At 38.9% G+C, this 15,680-nt stretch overlaps 1 protein-coding gene across 2 annotated transcripts; it reads left to right on the plus strand.

Annotated features, from left to right (window-relative positions):
- Positions 1-1,188: 1,188 nt before the first annotated feature.
- LOC138798651 (small proline-rich protein 2B-like) lies at positions 1,189-14,346 on the plus strand. Of its 2 annotated transcripts, none has more exons than XM_069979193.1 (5): positions 1,189-1,326; positions 12,078-12,122; positions 12,640-12,699; positions 12,824-12,874; positions 14,169-14,346. In XM_069979193.1, exons 1-5 carry the CDS (start codon positions 1,254-1,256, stop codon positions 14,210-14,212), a joined length of 273 nt encoding a protein of 90 aa, XP_069835294.1. In that variant the 5' UTR covers positions 1,189-1,253; the 3' UTR covers positions 14,213-14,346. The 2 variants fall into 2 exon arrangements, with proteins under 2 accessions (XP_069835294.1, XP_069835293.1); XM_069979192.1 differs by lacking the exon at positions 1,189-1,326 and adding an exon at positions 11,647-11,779.
- The last annotated feature ends 1,334 nt before the right edge of the window (positions 14,347-15,680 follow it).

The raw sequence follows: 15,680 nt of genomic DNA on the forward strand, positions 1-15,680 counted from the left end.
CATTGCCATTATTTTAAAACAATGGACGTTATTTGCCATTAAATGATAGTCTTCCTTTAAGGGATTTTCTCTTCTGTCTTATGGATGTTACTTTTCTTAAATCAATATTTTAGCTCAATAAGACAGCCAAATGTCATAGCCCATGTGGTCATTTAAAGTGGTATTATTATCTCAACGAACATAATTACAGTATACTTGGGTTTTTCAAGTTAAATATTTTTGCAAAAATATTGATAGAGCAACTCCGGCTCCTGATATGCTGCCCTTTTCCTCCCATTGTTGACAGCTTGTTGTCTGGGTAACAGACCATAACACTGCTCTTAAACAACAGCCTGCCTGGTGTATATGTATCTATAATGTAGTTGGTGTATATATACTATACAATATACATAAATATGTATACTATACAACAAACAGTGGGAAGAAAAGAGCAGCCATATCAGGAGTAGAGATGAGCGGTCTTTTCAGATTTCTGATTCGTGAGTGCCAATTGCTGTATCCCAGTTTTCCAGGCGTTCCTTAGGAGGTATTTACCTGCTGCACGGAGCGAGCAGACAGCGTGAATCCGACGCCGATTGTTCTGGTTCTCACGAACCAGAAATCCGAAAAGTCCGCTCATCTCTAATCAGGAGAAGGAGACACATTTGCTCAAAGAATGTATTTGCAAAAATATTTAACTTGGCAAACCCTACATAAATAACTATATTAGGTGAGATGAGAATATCCCTTGATATTCTGGTAGAGTAAGCAGTAACTATATACAAATGTTGAGCCAGATCATCAGTCATTAGGAATAGCTTTGCTATTATTAGACATGATCTGTAGTAATTGTGACCAAACTTTTAGCAAACCCCTTTGTCAATCCCAGAAGAAAGAAGAAGGGAAGTAAATGTTTAGCAGCACAACATATTTGGCATTCATTGCTAGTTCCTTAGGTAATTATAAGCTGTTATCTTTTTATGAAGATGCTTGGGATATTTGCTCATAGTTGTATTACATTTTCATCACTGCAAGTATGACAGGTGGAAATAAGAGAGACCTCACCCTGCTTTTCAGGAAAATGAGAAATCATCACATGCAAATAGCATTACCCAATCCCCAGGGTCTCTGAGTAACAGAATAAGCTGGTAATGATATCTCCCAACTAGTTTCTGTGACTCTCAAACATATAAAAACATCTGAGTAAGAAGAGACCAAACATTCAACCAAGAAAGTCAAGTTATCTCTTCCATCCCAAGCTCTTAAGCAGAACAATGTCTGGAGTAAAGGGACAACAGAAGAAATGCCCAGAGCCTTGCCCACCACCCCAGAAGCACTGCCAGGATCGTAAGTCTTCCATCTTGCCCTTCTTTGTTTTATTAATTCTATATTATTTTAGGGGAAGGCTTTGCATCAGTCAATGATATTAATCATGTCCGAGCAATTGTACGTACAGTATCTTAGAACAGTGCTAAAGTACTAACAAAACTCAATGGTTGCTGTGGTTGTCCATCATGACTTAGAAAAAAGATATCTACCATGTCATGGCTCCATTGAAAACACTGCTAAACAATCTCTAAAGGTAAAAGTATACCAAAATACTAAATGTGAAGTTGACCATCGCTTATTAATATAAGCTTTGCTTTAGTTGAAGGTTTCTGAGCTAAGTTCAGCCATTTATTACATGATTTTCCTCTTCCTCTTTAAAACCATCTAAATGAAAATAAATGTATTTCTTTCAGCTTGCAAGCCAGTGTGCCATGAGCCAAAGTGCCCTCCTCCGCAAGGTAGAAACATAAAATAAATATTTGTTAAAAGAAAATGTATACCTAAAGATTATTGTTCTAAACACTGCAAATAAAGCTATGCATATTCACATTGTGTAAACTTTTATGATGTACTTTTTAGTGTGCAAGCCAGAGCCCGTGTGTCCTGAACAGAAATGTCCCCCTCCTCAAGGTAAAGCACTCTTCTAATCTAGTTCATGGGTAGATAAGGAATGGTAACCCAAAGCTACCCGATTATAATTCTTCTCGTTTAGTTCCTGTGTCTGGATATCCTAATCCCTGCTCTATGCCTCTTTTCCTTCCTCCTCTCTGTGTTCACTCTTAATTCAAACCTGCTATAATGCTTTCTTTTCTATTCATGTAATTGTTATTTCTACTTAATTATGGACATTTGGGACCTTGAAAGCAAAACTGACATGAAATTTTTAGTTTTTTTAACATGAAATCTTGCAATAGCCATGAACGTTACTTGCATTACTTCACACAGGTCAGAATAGTTGCAGAAGGTTTCTGTGACTGTAACAGCCATCATGCAGAATCGAATGCACATGCTGCAGGCACAATTGAGAGAGTTTTTAAAGAAATCTGTCACACGTGCATAAAGCCTAAAGCTGCCATGGAATTGGGAAAAAAAACAACCCTCAAGTGATTGACTATATTTAAAATAATTCAATGGTCTCATAACATTTTACCTTTCTGTCTCCTGTAGTACAATGTAAACCAGTCCCACAATGTCAGCAACAACACAACAAGTAACCTGTAAAGAAGTAAGAACACGACGGCTTCAAGACAAACATAATATGAAGAGTCTTTCTGCATGTTAAAGAAAATCACTAAACTATACTCCATGGATTTAAATTGAAAATGATAAAATATTAAAGTATTTAAAAATAATTAAATCAGTAGTTTGCCCATTCTTTATGACCAAGCCCAAAATGACCAAAAGGACAAGGCCAAATTTTATGAATATGACATATGTGATTTTACTCATTAATAACTTAAGGATGCTATTACCTATCCTGGTGATTCTGAGATTGTTTTCTTGTAACATTCTACTTTATATTACTGGTAATTTGTAGTCAATATCTTTAACCCCTTCATGACTGAGGTCATTGGTGCCAGGATGTCCAGGCCAAATTAATGCAATGTTCCACTCTGCCTACTAAGAGCCATAGAACTTTTATTTTTCCACCTACAGGGCTAATTGGGGTGTAATTTTTTGCGCCATGATCTCTAGTTTTTATTAGTATCATATTGCTGTAAAAGAAGAAATTGGATTGCTTTTTATAAAAAAATTTTCTGATCTATAATTTCAAAAAAAAATCTGCAATTCTGTTACCCCGCCACCCCGCCACCCCCCGCCGTTCGCCGAGTGGAAACAGTAATGTCATACTTTAATAGAGTGGACGATTCTGCACGCTACTAAATGTAATATGTTTATTTAATTTTTTTTTTACATATTTTTATTTTCATAATAGGCATGGAGGTATTTTAAAGTTTTTGGTATAAAGGTTTTTCTTATATTTTTAAAAACTTATTTATATTTGCACTTTTAAAATTTTTTAAAAATTTTACTGTAAAACATGCAGTCATTAGATTGCATATACTGATCTATGCTATGCCATACCATACATCAGTGTTATTAGCGATTTGTGCATAAAGCCTGCCTGAGAGCAGACTCTATATGCATGGCTGCAGGGGTCCAGATTAGTCAGTTACTGGCGCTTAACCTGTCACTGACTTCCTTTAACGTTGCGATCGCTATAGATCGTGGCGTTTAATAGGTTAATGACAGGCAGCTGTGGGATTATTTATCCCCGGCCAATCTACACACTGATGTGTGCAGAACCTCTCTCACCGCAGTGGTCCCTCACACATCAAAAGTTACCTGTAGTCAGAAACCTTTATATACGCTCCTGCTGCAGGGGGCATCGGACGCAGGAACGTATATAAACGTATTGTGGATGTGAAAGGATTAACAAAAAAACTAAAATAATCTGGAAAATATCATTTTGGTATAGTGAGCATATGGACGCTGAACATGCCTCCAAAAAAGACAGTACACTTTGGAGGCCGGAATGGATGACTAAAGCCTTGTTGCATTTTCACAAGGGGTTAAAAGCAAAAAAAGAAAAAGAAAGGAGATATGCACAGTGTTGGCTGACAGTTGCAGACATTCTCAGGAAAATAATTAGAGAAACAATCCAAAAAAGACCCCATTACAGAGTTTACACCACCCAAAAAATGTATTTAGGGGCGTAGGGTGCATGAGAAAATGTATTTTCCTGGATTAAATATGCTGCAGTAGGTGACAAGTAGAACTTCCAATTTTTTGACTGGTGAACTGTCAGGCTAGTATCACTTATCACGTTGGTATGTGACGCTGACATGGATAATCTGCTCTGCACTAATTATGTTATGTATGTTCCCTATAAACACAAAATAAAAATTTACATGTGGCCCAATTTGTTTGCATGGAAATACAATAAGGATTAGGAACAAGAGCGAGCACCATGCGTATTTGAGGCCTAAATTAGGCGATATGCACAGCACTGGCTGACAGTTGCAGACATTCTCAGGAAAAAAACTAGAGAAATTCTCAAAAAAGTACCCTATTAAAGAAACTACACTCCCCCAAAAAATTATTTAGGGGTCTAGGGTGCATGAGCATTTAAAAAAATTGGATTGAATGTGTTGCAGTGGGTGAAAAGTAAAATTTCTAATTTTCCCACAGGTCAACTGTCAGGCCAGTTTGACTTTCCATATGGAAAGTCTGCTGTCCCCTAATTATGCCTTGTATGTCCCCTATAAAAAAAAAAAAACTGTACATGTGACCCTAATGTTCTCCCCAATAAAACAGTGACCCAATTTGAAATCTTCAAAGGGTATTATTAATTGAAATCAAAACTCCATCAACATATAGTATGCCTTGAAGCAGTCTGTGCAGAGGTATCAGAAGAGGGATCGCACTGTTAACGTGTGTCCTTTCTTAACCCCTTTTGTAGCACACCCTGCCATTGTGGGGGACTTTACCAGGAAAGTGTTAAAAATAAAATAAATCTATGGGCCATTATTTTTTATTTCTATGGGAGTATGTAAGTGTGTTAAATTCCCCCAAAAATTTACATTTTCAAATCAGAGGATGGAAATAAATTAGCAAGCAGGAAGGGGTTGCACACTATAGTGACAAAGCCACACAGCACAAAAAAATGCTGGTGGAACAGGACCCTCCACAATCACCCCCACCCCCAAAAAAGTGCAAAACATACTCCCTTCCTCCAAAAAATGTAAAAACATAATTAAAAAAGAAACCTGCTTAATAAGATAAAGACACCGGCACTACTAACACCATGCAACTTAGACGGTATGCAGGATAGGAGGAGTATTACACTTAAACAGATTTCTATGTAGTGGTTGTGCTCTCTTGCTCGAATTGCAGTAATGCAGTCACAAAGTCACCAAAAAAAGAATAATGCAAGGGCACGCACCGGCTTCTTGTTCTGTTCGTATAGAGCGTGTATGTTCGTATAAACGCCTAATTAATGCACGTGTGGTTTTTCCTATGGAGAATAGACCATAAGGACATGTTATTGCATATACAACTTGCTTACTTTTACAACAAATAAAATCTGTTATTTTATGTGTGTAGCCACCTAACGTTACTTCGTTTGTATTTTACGAACACACACGCTCTATACGAACAGGACAAGTTGTACATACAACACGTGAATGAAAAAACGTATAAGTATATACCTCTACATAAAGGAGATATAACAGTGTTGAAATTTATGGGTCTAGAGCGTGTATTCAGTAAAGGAGATAAAGATATCAATAAAATTTTACTAAGAAAAGAAGCACGATTAATAATAACAGGTGCTCAAGGAGACATAGGTCTCAATGATCACATTGATTTAAGTATGTTTCTCTGAATACTCATTGTGAAGTGGTAACAAAAATGTTTTTAATGTTATTTGTTTTTAAATCCATTGTGACGCCCACCTCCCAACGTGTCACTGATACAGGTGTATATACCTGTGACGTAAAGGAAGGGGCGTTAACTGACAAAGCTGTCTACTGGAAGTGTTTGGCGTCCTCGCTGCCTGCTAAAAAATCATGTTGTAAGAAGTTTCTACAACAATAACGTACACAGCACAAACTGGTGAGTGCCCTTGCATTATTCATTTTTTGGTAAAAAAGAAACCAGATTAGCTGATCAGTGAGACAGTAAGACACGACCGCCGCTCAGAAATGATTAGGATTAGGGCTGTCCCCTCATTAAAATGTCACTGGCGGCAGCCTGCACTGTGATTGGCAGGTCAGGACTGACAGCTAATAACAGCTATCTTGGTTGCAGGGGAGGGAGGATTCCTCCATAGCCTGCGTGTAAAGATGGCCTGCTTTAAGAAACAGCAGTTTTTTAAATCCCAGAAGCTGTTTAAAGATGTGGACACACCAGTATGTCTAAGGTCGTCAGGTGATAGGCGGCTGTGACATTCTAGTACATACAGAATCATCTAGGGGGTTAAAAAAATAACCATTTAGTTTTAAATTTTTTAAAAATAATTCACAATGAAAAAGCTTTTGAGGCATTATCTTATCAGTCTTATCAATTAAGTCCGTATTACAGTATAACAATGTCCTCGCAGCCCTTGCTGCATGATAGTCAATCCATTTGAAAATATGGTAAGTGAGTGCCGACCTAGAAGATTGGTGCTCACTTAAGCAGCATATGGCCCCTTATATTTAGTGAGGAGAACAACTAATGAGGAGAACAAGTGAGGAGAGACTCATGCCTCTCTCTCTGCTCAGTGCTTATATGGTGTGATGGCTCCTTAAAGGGGTTATAAAGCACTACAGAAACATGGCCACTTTTCCCCCTCTCTTGTCTTCAGTTCAGGTGTTGTTTGCAATTGAGCTCCTTTTACTTCAATGGAACTGAGTTCCGAACCTCACCCAATCTGGAGACAAGAGAGGGGGAAAAGTGGCCATGTATTTGTAGAGCTGGATAACCCCTTTAAACTTAAGGCCATATTACATGGAGTGTTCCCTCCTCGCTGCCTCTGCTATTACATGCACAGACAGCAAGCAGGGAAGAGCGGGAGGGTCTGCGAGGTGCAAGGGAGGGGCTGTCCAGATGACCAGGATTTTTCTACATGTTGAACGACCACGATCAGCTGACATTGTGCATGTTGGCTGATTGTGGTCTTTTAACATGTCCTTTTACACCAAACAATCGTTGTCCAGAATGGCTGGTAATTGGCCATGTACAGCCGATAATCATTTGGTGTAAAAGGGCCATTAGATTGTGAGGTTGTCTTAGTCACATAAAATGGAGCTGGGAGAGAATTCTCAGCTTGCAGATGGCCTAAAGGCCTTATTACACAGAGCCATTATCTACTGAATTGGCCGATTTGGGCAGATATCGCTTCTGAGCCCATCTCTGCAGTGACAGGCCTCTCAGTCAATCACTAGCCACGGTGCTGTTCTGTCTCGGATAGGCAAAAGCATGAAACGTGTGCCTAACCGCACTGTGTGAGCACAGTCCCGGGCCAAGTCGCTTCTGCTTGGACTTTATAGCATCAATAGTAAATAACCAGGACACAATATCTTCTTAATTAAATCTTTTCTCTGTTAGTTTTTCTTATGCATTACAAAAATTCTTTATTTCACAAAATAAAAATATAACAAAAAACGTCACCACAGTGCTCAGGAATCAGAAGATTAAGGGCCCTATTCCACAGTAACGATAATCAACCGGATCGGACCCATTTGGCCCGATTCAGCCGATTATCGTTCGGTGAAATAGAGAGAACGATCAGCCGATGATCGTGTCATCGGCTGATCGTTCATTTAGGGCCAGACCTAAAATCATCGTTCCCCCACCGTGCATCACTACGGTTGAATAGCGGTGCGCGTCGGGCGACTGACGATTTGACAAGCAGCAGCATACATTACCTGTCCAGGCTTCTTCTCCGCGCTGTCTTCATCCCCGGGTCCTGCGCCCTCTATCTTCAGAATGGCCGGTCAGCTGACGAAGCGCTCAGCCAATCACAGGCCAGGACCGCCGCGGCCTGTGATTGGCTGAGTGTGGCCTGTCAGCTGACCGGCCATTCTGAAGATAGAGCGTGCGTGACCCGGGGATGAAGACAGCGCGAAGAAGAAGCCTAGACAGATAATGAATGATGCTGCAAGGGCTGCAAGGTTATCGGTAACTATGTCCTTGCAGCCCTCGCTCAATGATCATCGGGCCGTGGAATAGGCACAGTAAACAAGCGGCGATCTGGCAGATCGCCTCTCATTTGCATCCTTGATCGGGCCCTCCTCGGCCTGTGGAATAGGACCCTAAGATGGTCACATCGAGGTACTGGCAGGCTCCATTTCTCCTTTGAGACTCTCACTCTCAGCAGAATATAGGATAATGAGGGCCAAACATGCTGCTATGTTTCGGGGTCTGCCCCTTGGATAGTGCACCCTTCACCAATTTATACTAGTATACTAGTTTTGCATATAATTTCACTATAAAAACAATTAAATACATATTAGAAGTTATACACTAATGGGGATAGCTACTATATATCACTTTTCAATTTAATTATTAACCTTTATTATAGTAATAACCAACCCTATTATATACGTCAATATTCATTATATACAGATGTTATACACTATTTTCTCCTCACAAAAATACGGCAAAGTTACAAATCTCATTTAACCCTTTCGGATACAGGCTCTCCAATAAATATATCCAATATATTTCTTTCTGTAGCAATTTCTTTTTTATTTCAATTCCATTTAACCCATGCACTTCTTCTAATACAAGCCATTTAAGATCATGTACTCTATGGCCAAATTCATGAAAGTGTCGTGCCACTAAAGTCTCACCAAACTTTTTACTTTCACTATCATCTCCATCAAGTATTTATTTTCTCTGTAAATTTTGTGCATATGTCCATATGGCAGATTTATGTTTATTTAACCTGATAGGATAGGACAATATCTGCATGGAGTTTGGATTTAAGACAGGCTATGCAATGAGCTGCGGGATACGTTGGAGCTACGTAAACAAAGGAATAATAATATATTTTTTAAATTATCCATTGCACTGATTTTCAATAAAAGAAACGTAATGAATCTCTATAAAGCAAAGACAGAACAGAAGATGGGATTTATTAGTGAGGGCACTGTGTTTCATTTATTAGTAGTTTCTTTATCTATATTATTGCATATGGTCATGGTTTAAAATATTACTCAATAAGGAAGTAATATTACATTATTATTAATACAGGCATGAAAAAACTGAGGTACCACCTTGTTTCCTCAAATTGACATATAGTTTAATGCAAATATCATATTGCTCAATAGCAGGATATACAATGCCAGAGTGGAAAAAAAACCTTTTTTTTTTTTTACGTGTGACAAATGTAATTCTCCATGAGCATAATAGAGGGTATTTATTATCCCTCAATTGCAGTTTTCTAGGGTCAGTAAGTGTCACCTTTTTACCCCTTTCAAACGGTTTGTCTTAGCAGGAGGGGACATGATATGACTGATGTGGACTAGATGTGCCCAAGGCCGATTCTAGCTTTTCGGCAGCTTGAGGCAAAAATTTGGCAGCCTACTGACTCTCTACCGACAGATTGTGTCAGTGAAGATAGTTGTCAGATAAGGGGGATTTTGTTCTCAGAGTGCTGACCACATTTTTACCAAAAACTTCACATATACTTTATTGTAAAGTTGAATACACTATTTACAAAAAAGAAATTTGTTCTACTTTTATAGACAAACAAGCTATGTTCCTAATAAATGGTTAAATATTTTAAACAGTTAACATTGCATAGCTTTTCTTAAACACATTTTTAGCAATACATGTAAACACTGTCAAAGCATCAACAAACTTTTTTGACTATACAATGTACTCTAGAGTAGAATAGCTATATATAGATAACAAGAAGCCGCGTCATAGAGGGGAGGGAATTCCCTCCCACTGGGGGCGGGCCGTCCCGCCTCCTGTGCTTCAGCCCTGGCCCGGTACCCATGGATAGAATGGTGCCATACACGGGAACGGACTGAGGCACCGGCTTCCACCTGATGGCACCATTTTATCTGTGGGTCATATTAAAGAGGATGTACCTGATGGTACATCCTCTTTAAAAAAAAAACCTGCAACCAGCCTCATTTCCTTTTTTTTTTTTTTTTTTTTTTTTAATGAAGGTTTCTTAAAAAAAAAATTGGTTATTGGTGGCATGTTGGCATATTGGAATTTGAAGCTATGCCTAGCCAATGGAGGTATAACAGCTAAGTTGGTAGACTAATTGGTAAAATAAATCAATGGGTTAAAAAAAAGTGCCACTTTATCTAATATTAGATGTGCTCAGCTTTCTCAGAATAAAAGCACTGAGAGCCATATATTATAATAGCAAGTTGGAACCATACATTACAATAACTTGCACTTATCAAACTTTGCTTAATGGGCTAACTGTTGCAGAGGGAGTCTAAAGTGCAGTTAAAGAGAAAATACTTTTTTGGGTGACCTGGAGCTTACAACCTTTTTACAAAGACTGCCCAGTATTCTGATTGCTGGAATGGTTACATACAACTATACTTTAAATCGTAATTCGGGTTTAATTTAACATTTAAAATAGTCTTAGCTAGTGTTGAGCAGATTTGCTGAACTGTTTGGGTTTGGCTATATTCTCCAAACTTGACTCCTAATGGCTGGAGAAGTTAGATGCCACCCTAGGGAGTCCTGGAGAACATTTATAAAGGCTGTATTTATGTTTTCCTGGCAGCTCTATGATGGCATCCAACTTCACCAGCCACCAATACACTGGACAGCTCACCACTAGTCTTAGGGCCCTATTCCACCGGACGATTATCGTTAAGAATCTAAACGATAATCGTTCGTTAAAATGCAGTTAACGATTAACGACTGAACGAGAAATCGTTGATTTCTTTATAAGACCTGGACCTATTTTTATCGTTGCTCATTCGCAAAACGTTTGCAAACCGTTCGCATCGAATAAGACATCGTTCGGTCGTTCGCAATAGATACGAACACAATAGCGAATAAATAGCGAAGAAAAAACTATCGCAATTATGATCATAAGTAACGATTATCGTTCCATGGAAATGAGTGAACGTTTTCAGGTCTTTCGCAATAGCGGTCGTTTAAGATTGTTAATCATTAACGATTATGCAAACGATAATCGCCCGGTGGAATAGGGCCCTTAGCAACTAATCAAATTGATTCCGAATGTTACAAAAAAGTTGTCTGTATGTAAATTTATAGAGCAGCAGGGATTCCTGTGTTTTTTTTTTTCATTACAAAATTGTACGAATGACATTTTTTTTATATTAACAGAAACAAAACTTTAAACTATACCAATTGTCAATCCAATGTAAAACGATGTGTAATAAAATATTTACTGACCCAGATTTATTGATCTGCCAGAAACCCACACTGTCCGGTTTTCCACACAGCGACTAATATCAGCTCCTATTTTATCATAGTTGTGACTCATTGCTGGGGTAAAGCCTAGACTTTGGGTTTCAGGCAGCTAAATATTTCTGGACCAATATGTTTGTCCTCTATTGCTAATTCCCTATGTAATTAAAAGCTATTGTGTCTTTTTTATGAAGATGCTTGGGATATTTGCTCATAGTTGTATTACATTTTCATCACTGCAAGTATGACAGGTGGAAAAAAGAGAGACCTCACCCTGCTTTTCAGGAAAATGAGAAATCATCACATGCAAATAGCATTACCCAATCCCCAGGGTCTCTTGAGTAACAGAACAGGCTGGAACTGTTATTTCCCAACTGGTTTCTGTGACAAGAATATAAAAACCTAAGAGGTGGAAGAAATCAAACATTCAACCAGGAAAATCCTTTGTGTTCAGTTATCTCTTCCATCTCACATCTCAAGCTCTTAAGCAGAACAATGTCTGGAGTAAAGGGACAACAGAAGAAATGCCCAGAGCCTTGCTCACCACCCCAGAAGCACTGCCAGGATTGTAAGTGTCTTTCTTTCTCCTATTCCTATAAAGTTACTATGTAATGACAGAAGAACCTAGGTGTATGTGATATAATCTCTTCATTTGTAATTCTTAAGCACAAATTATTTAAGTCTATATTCCCGATGAGAAGAATACTCAGAGTAATAAGAAAATGCACCATTTTGTAGTCATTTTGCTAATGTAAAGATAACCATATTAGTTTTTTACTTTAGGCTATCATATTGTATACATGTAAGAAAAACTGTATAGCCAAAATTTGCATGATTTTTATGAAACATGTATGTATTACTTACAGCTTGCAAGCCTGTGTGCCCTGAGCCAAAATGTCCTCCTCCACAAGGTAAAAACAAGATATAAGTGTGTGTGTGCGCGTGGGGGGGGGGGGGGGGGGGAGCTTTATTTGCATTAAGAAAAGTCCCCATAATAAGAATAATTCTCTTTTTCCTATAATGTAATTTCCTAAAATAATAATTTGTGTTAACTTAAAAGACAACAGATAACCATATTAATTGTTCACTTTAAGCTATCATATTGTACACATGTAGGATAAACTAAATATTATTAAAGAAAAACTTGCATGTTTAAAGTGATACTGTCACCCCTCCTACACTAGCTTAATTTCATGGGTAGACAGTGTCACCTAGGTGGGGCTTCATGGAAGTTAGGCCCCATCTCCTGCCATGAAGCCCTGTCTAGTCAACGCTGTCCCTCGATATAATGAAGTGATTTCAGAGCAGAAAGGAGACACAAGCAAGTGTTATAAAGGTATATATTGAATGCACAGGATCTAAGCTTGTGGATGATGTGAAGGACAGCACATAGAGTAAAGTGAATAAAAATGTATGAATTTCTTTCAGCTTGCAAACCAGTGTGCCCTGAGCCAGTGTGTCATGAACCTAAATGTCCTCCCCCACAAGGTAAAAATATAACTGAATATATTTTTATTATATATTTACAGATTTAATTGTATTAATAAAGAACATCTCTAAAATAAGAATAATTGTATTTTTCTATAATGTCTTTATAAATTGTACATTTCAGTATGTAAGCCAGAGCCGATGTGCCCTGACCAGAAATGTCCCCCTCCCCAAGGTAATGGAATTGTAAAATATTTTCTTAATAGTTTTGCATTTAAAAAGGTAATTATTTAGGGCAATGTGAAGTAATTTGTGCCCAATTATATTTTTACTGAGTTAGTTCTTTTAAAAGGGTTGTCTGGTAATTAAAAAATACCAAAAAAAAAAGTATATACCTCATCAATCCCCCACCAATCCAGCATAGTTGCTTCATCGGTTGCCATCAGAGACCAGTGGGGGTTTATCAGGTCATCTGACCTCCGTCATACTTCCGTCCTGATCAGCGGTTGCCATCAGAGACCAGTGGGGGTTTATCATGTCATCTGACCTCCGTCATACTTCCGTCCTGATCAGCGGTTGTCATCAAAGATAACTGGGGGTTTATCATGTCATCTGACCTCTGTCATACTTCCGTCCTGATCAGCGGTTGCCATCAGAGACCAGTGGGGGTTTATCATGTCATCTGACCTCCGTCATACTTCCGTCCTGATCAGCGGTTGCCATCAGAGACCAGTGGGGGTTTATCATGTCATCTGACCTCCGTCATACTTCCATCCTGATCAGCGGTTGTCATCACAGATCACTGGGGGTTTATCATGTCATCTCTGCTGTATTGGTGGGGATTGAAAAGGTAAGTACCATATATTTTATTTTCATAAAAAAGTAGCAACACACATCACATTCTCAAAACATAAATTATAAATAGCATGAAGGGCATCCAAAAGGTTACAACAGTAAATGTCTTGATTGCAAATATGATGCTGGTCCTCAACCAGAATAAAATTTCTTGCTTTCCGAGTAAGCACAGAGACAGGAAAGAGAAAGGAAAACTACTGTGAGCTTTTCCATTTGCAACAGTTATCAAATTTAATAGCCTTAGGTCATTACTTAAAGGGGCCTTTAAAAGTGGTTTTATACTACCAAATAGATAAAATATCAATAAGTGGGTAAAAAATTTTACTACACAACTTCAATCTGTTTTTAGTAGAGATTAGTGTATGTTTCAAAAGTTCAGTTTGGCAGGTTCTTTTTGGGTATAAAATTTGCGAACCGCGCTAAAACAGATGAACAATTGCGGTGTTTTAGCTGTTTTGGTTCAGTTCAGCTGTTCACTCATCAATACTTACCTTTCCACACTCTCCTATCGTCCCTGGTTTCTGTTCTTTAGTGTTCCCAGCAACCAAAGACCTGCTCAGCCAATTACTGATTGAGGGACCGCACCCTCAGTTTTTATGATTCTAAAATTAAGCAAAGACCTGTTGAGTTTATGATATATGTCACTGACAAACTATCTCTCATTTTTTCTATAGTGCAATGTCAACAGCAACAGGACAAACGATGTGTAAAGAAGTGAAGAATGAAATGAATGCCTTAAATAAGCAGAAAGAAGCTTTCTAAGTTTATTAGATTGTACTTAGAAGAACCAATTAATATGCTTCAAAGATGTTATAACAATAATACCATATTAAAGTCTTTTAGAACCAAAAAGCTATAGATCACTGATTCTATTATAATCTGATGTCTCAGATAATTATAAATAAGTCACATTGGGTTGCAACAGATTTGCCTCGCTTCTAACCCCTAAAAGGGATTTGAGAACTCTAGGTAAACCCTAGGTCACTACCCACAGTAGTAGTAAATACAATGCCCAACTGTGGACTACTAATATTAAAGCATGGTACCAAACCAAGCAAAGTTTTCTCAACATGACAGATGGGCTGAAGGTCAGTGGAGGGGACAACTGTAACCAAAAAGTACTGGGCCCCATACCAAACTTTTGATCGGCACCCCCTTTCCCATTCTAAACACAAACTAGTTTGTAATGTGTATGTGAGTTGCATTGTGCATGAACAGTCTACAATTCAAGAAACCACTTTACCGTAATGTATAATATATACAGTAACCCCATAATCAGGATATGAAAACAGAATTTTATAAGTTAAAAGAAAAGCCATGCTGAAGAAAGATCTAGCTGTAGAACCTAGAGTCAGGATTGTGTGGAGGCATAGATCTGGAGAAGGGTACAAAAAAATGTATTCCGCACTTTAATATTCGGTGCCCTTCCCAGAGCTGGCCACCCTACCAACCTAGGTAACAGGGGAAGGGCCTTGGTAAAACAGGTGGCTAAGAATGCAGAGGTCACTCTGCTTTAGCTCCAATGGTCACAGAGCACGCTGTATTCTCTACCTGTAACACCACACAGCACGTTGTATTCTCTACCTTCAATACCACACAGCACGCTGTATTCTCTACCTGTAACACCACACAGCAAACTGTATTCTCTACCTGTAACACCACACAGCACACTGTATTCTCTACCTGTAACCAGGGGCGGTCTTGGTATTTCTGGGGCCCCAAGCGAAGTTATGTCTGCCCCCCCCTCAACACGCACTCCACAACAATAGACCGCTGTGTGCTGCCCCAGTAGTATATAACCCTTGTGCGCAGCCGCCAGTAGTATATACCCCTTGTGTGCTTACCCTCAGTAGTATGTACCCCTTGTGTGCTTCCCCCAGTAGTGTATAGACGCCTGTGTGTTCCCCTAGTTATATATAGCCCCCCGTGTGCTCCTCAAAAATATATAGACCCCCTGTGTGCTGTGACAGTTGTATATAAACCCCCTGTGTGCTGCCCCCAGTCGTATATACCCCGTGTGCTGCCCCCAGTTGCATATACCCCCTGTGTGCTCCGCCACTAGTATATAGACTCCCTGTGTGCTCCTTACTTGTATATAGCTCCCCTGTGTGCTCCCCCACTAGTATATAGACCCCCTGTGTGCTCCTTACTTGTATATAGCTCCCCTGTGTGCTCCCTCAGTGGTA

The sequence above is a fragment of the Dendropsophus ebraccatus genome, chromosome 8 (assembly GCF_027789765.1).
Source record: "Dendropsophus ebraccatus isolate aDenEbr1 chromosome 8, aDenEbr1.pat, whole genome shotgun sequence".
NCBI classification, from domain to species: domain Eukaryota; kingdom Metazoa; phylum Chordata; class Amphibia; order Anura; family Hylidae; genus Dendropsophus; species Dendropsophus ebraccatus.

Bases quoted from the DNA above. Each gene is read 5' to 3' on its own strand.
- LOC138798651 (XM_069979193.1), top strand. From the start codon at position 1,254: ATGTCTGGAGTAAAGGGACAACAGAAGAAATGCCCAGAGCCTTGCCCA. The intron at 1,327-12,077 runs GTAAGTCTTCCA...TATTACTTACAG, and splicing joins CCAGAAGCACTGCCAGGATC to CTTGCAAGCCTGTGTGCCCT. The intron at 12,875-14,168 runs GTAATGGAATTG...TTTTTTCTATAG, and splicing joins GAAATGTCCCCCTCCCCAAG to TGCAATGTCAACAGCAACAG.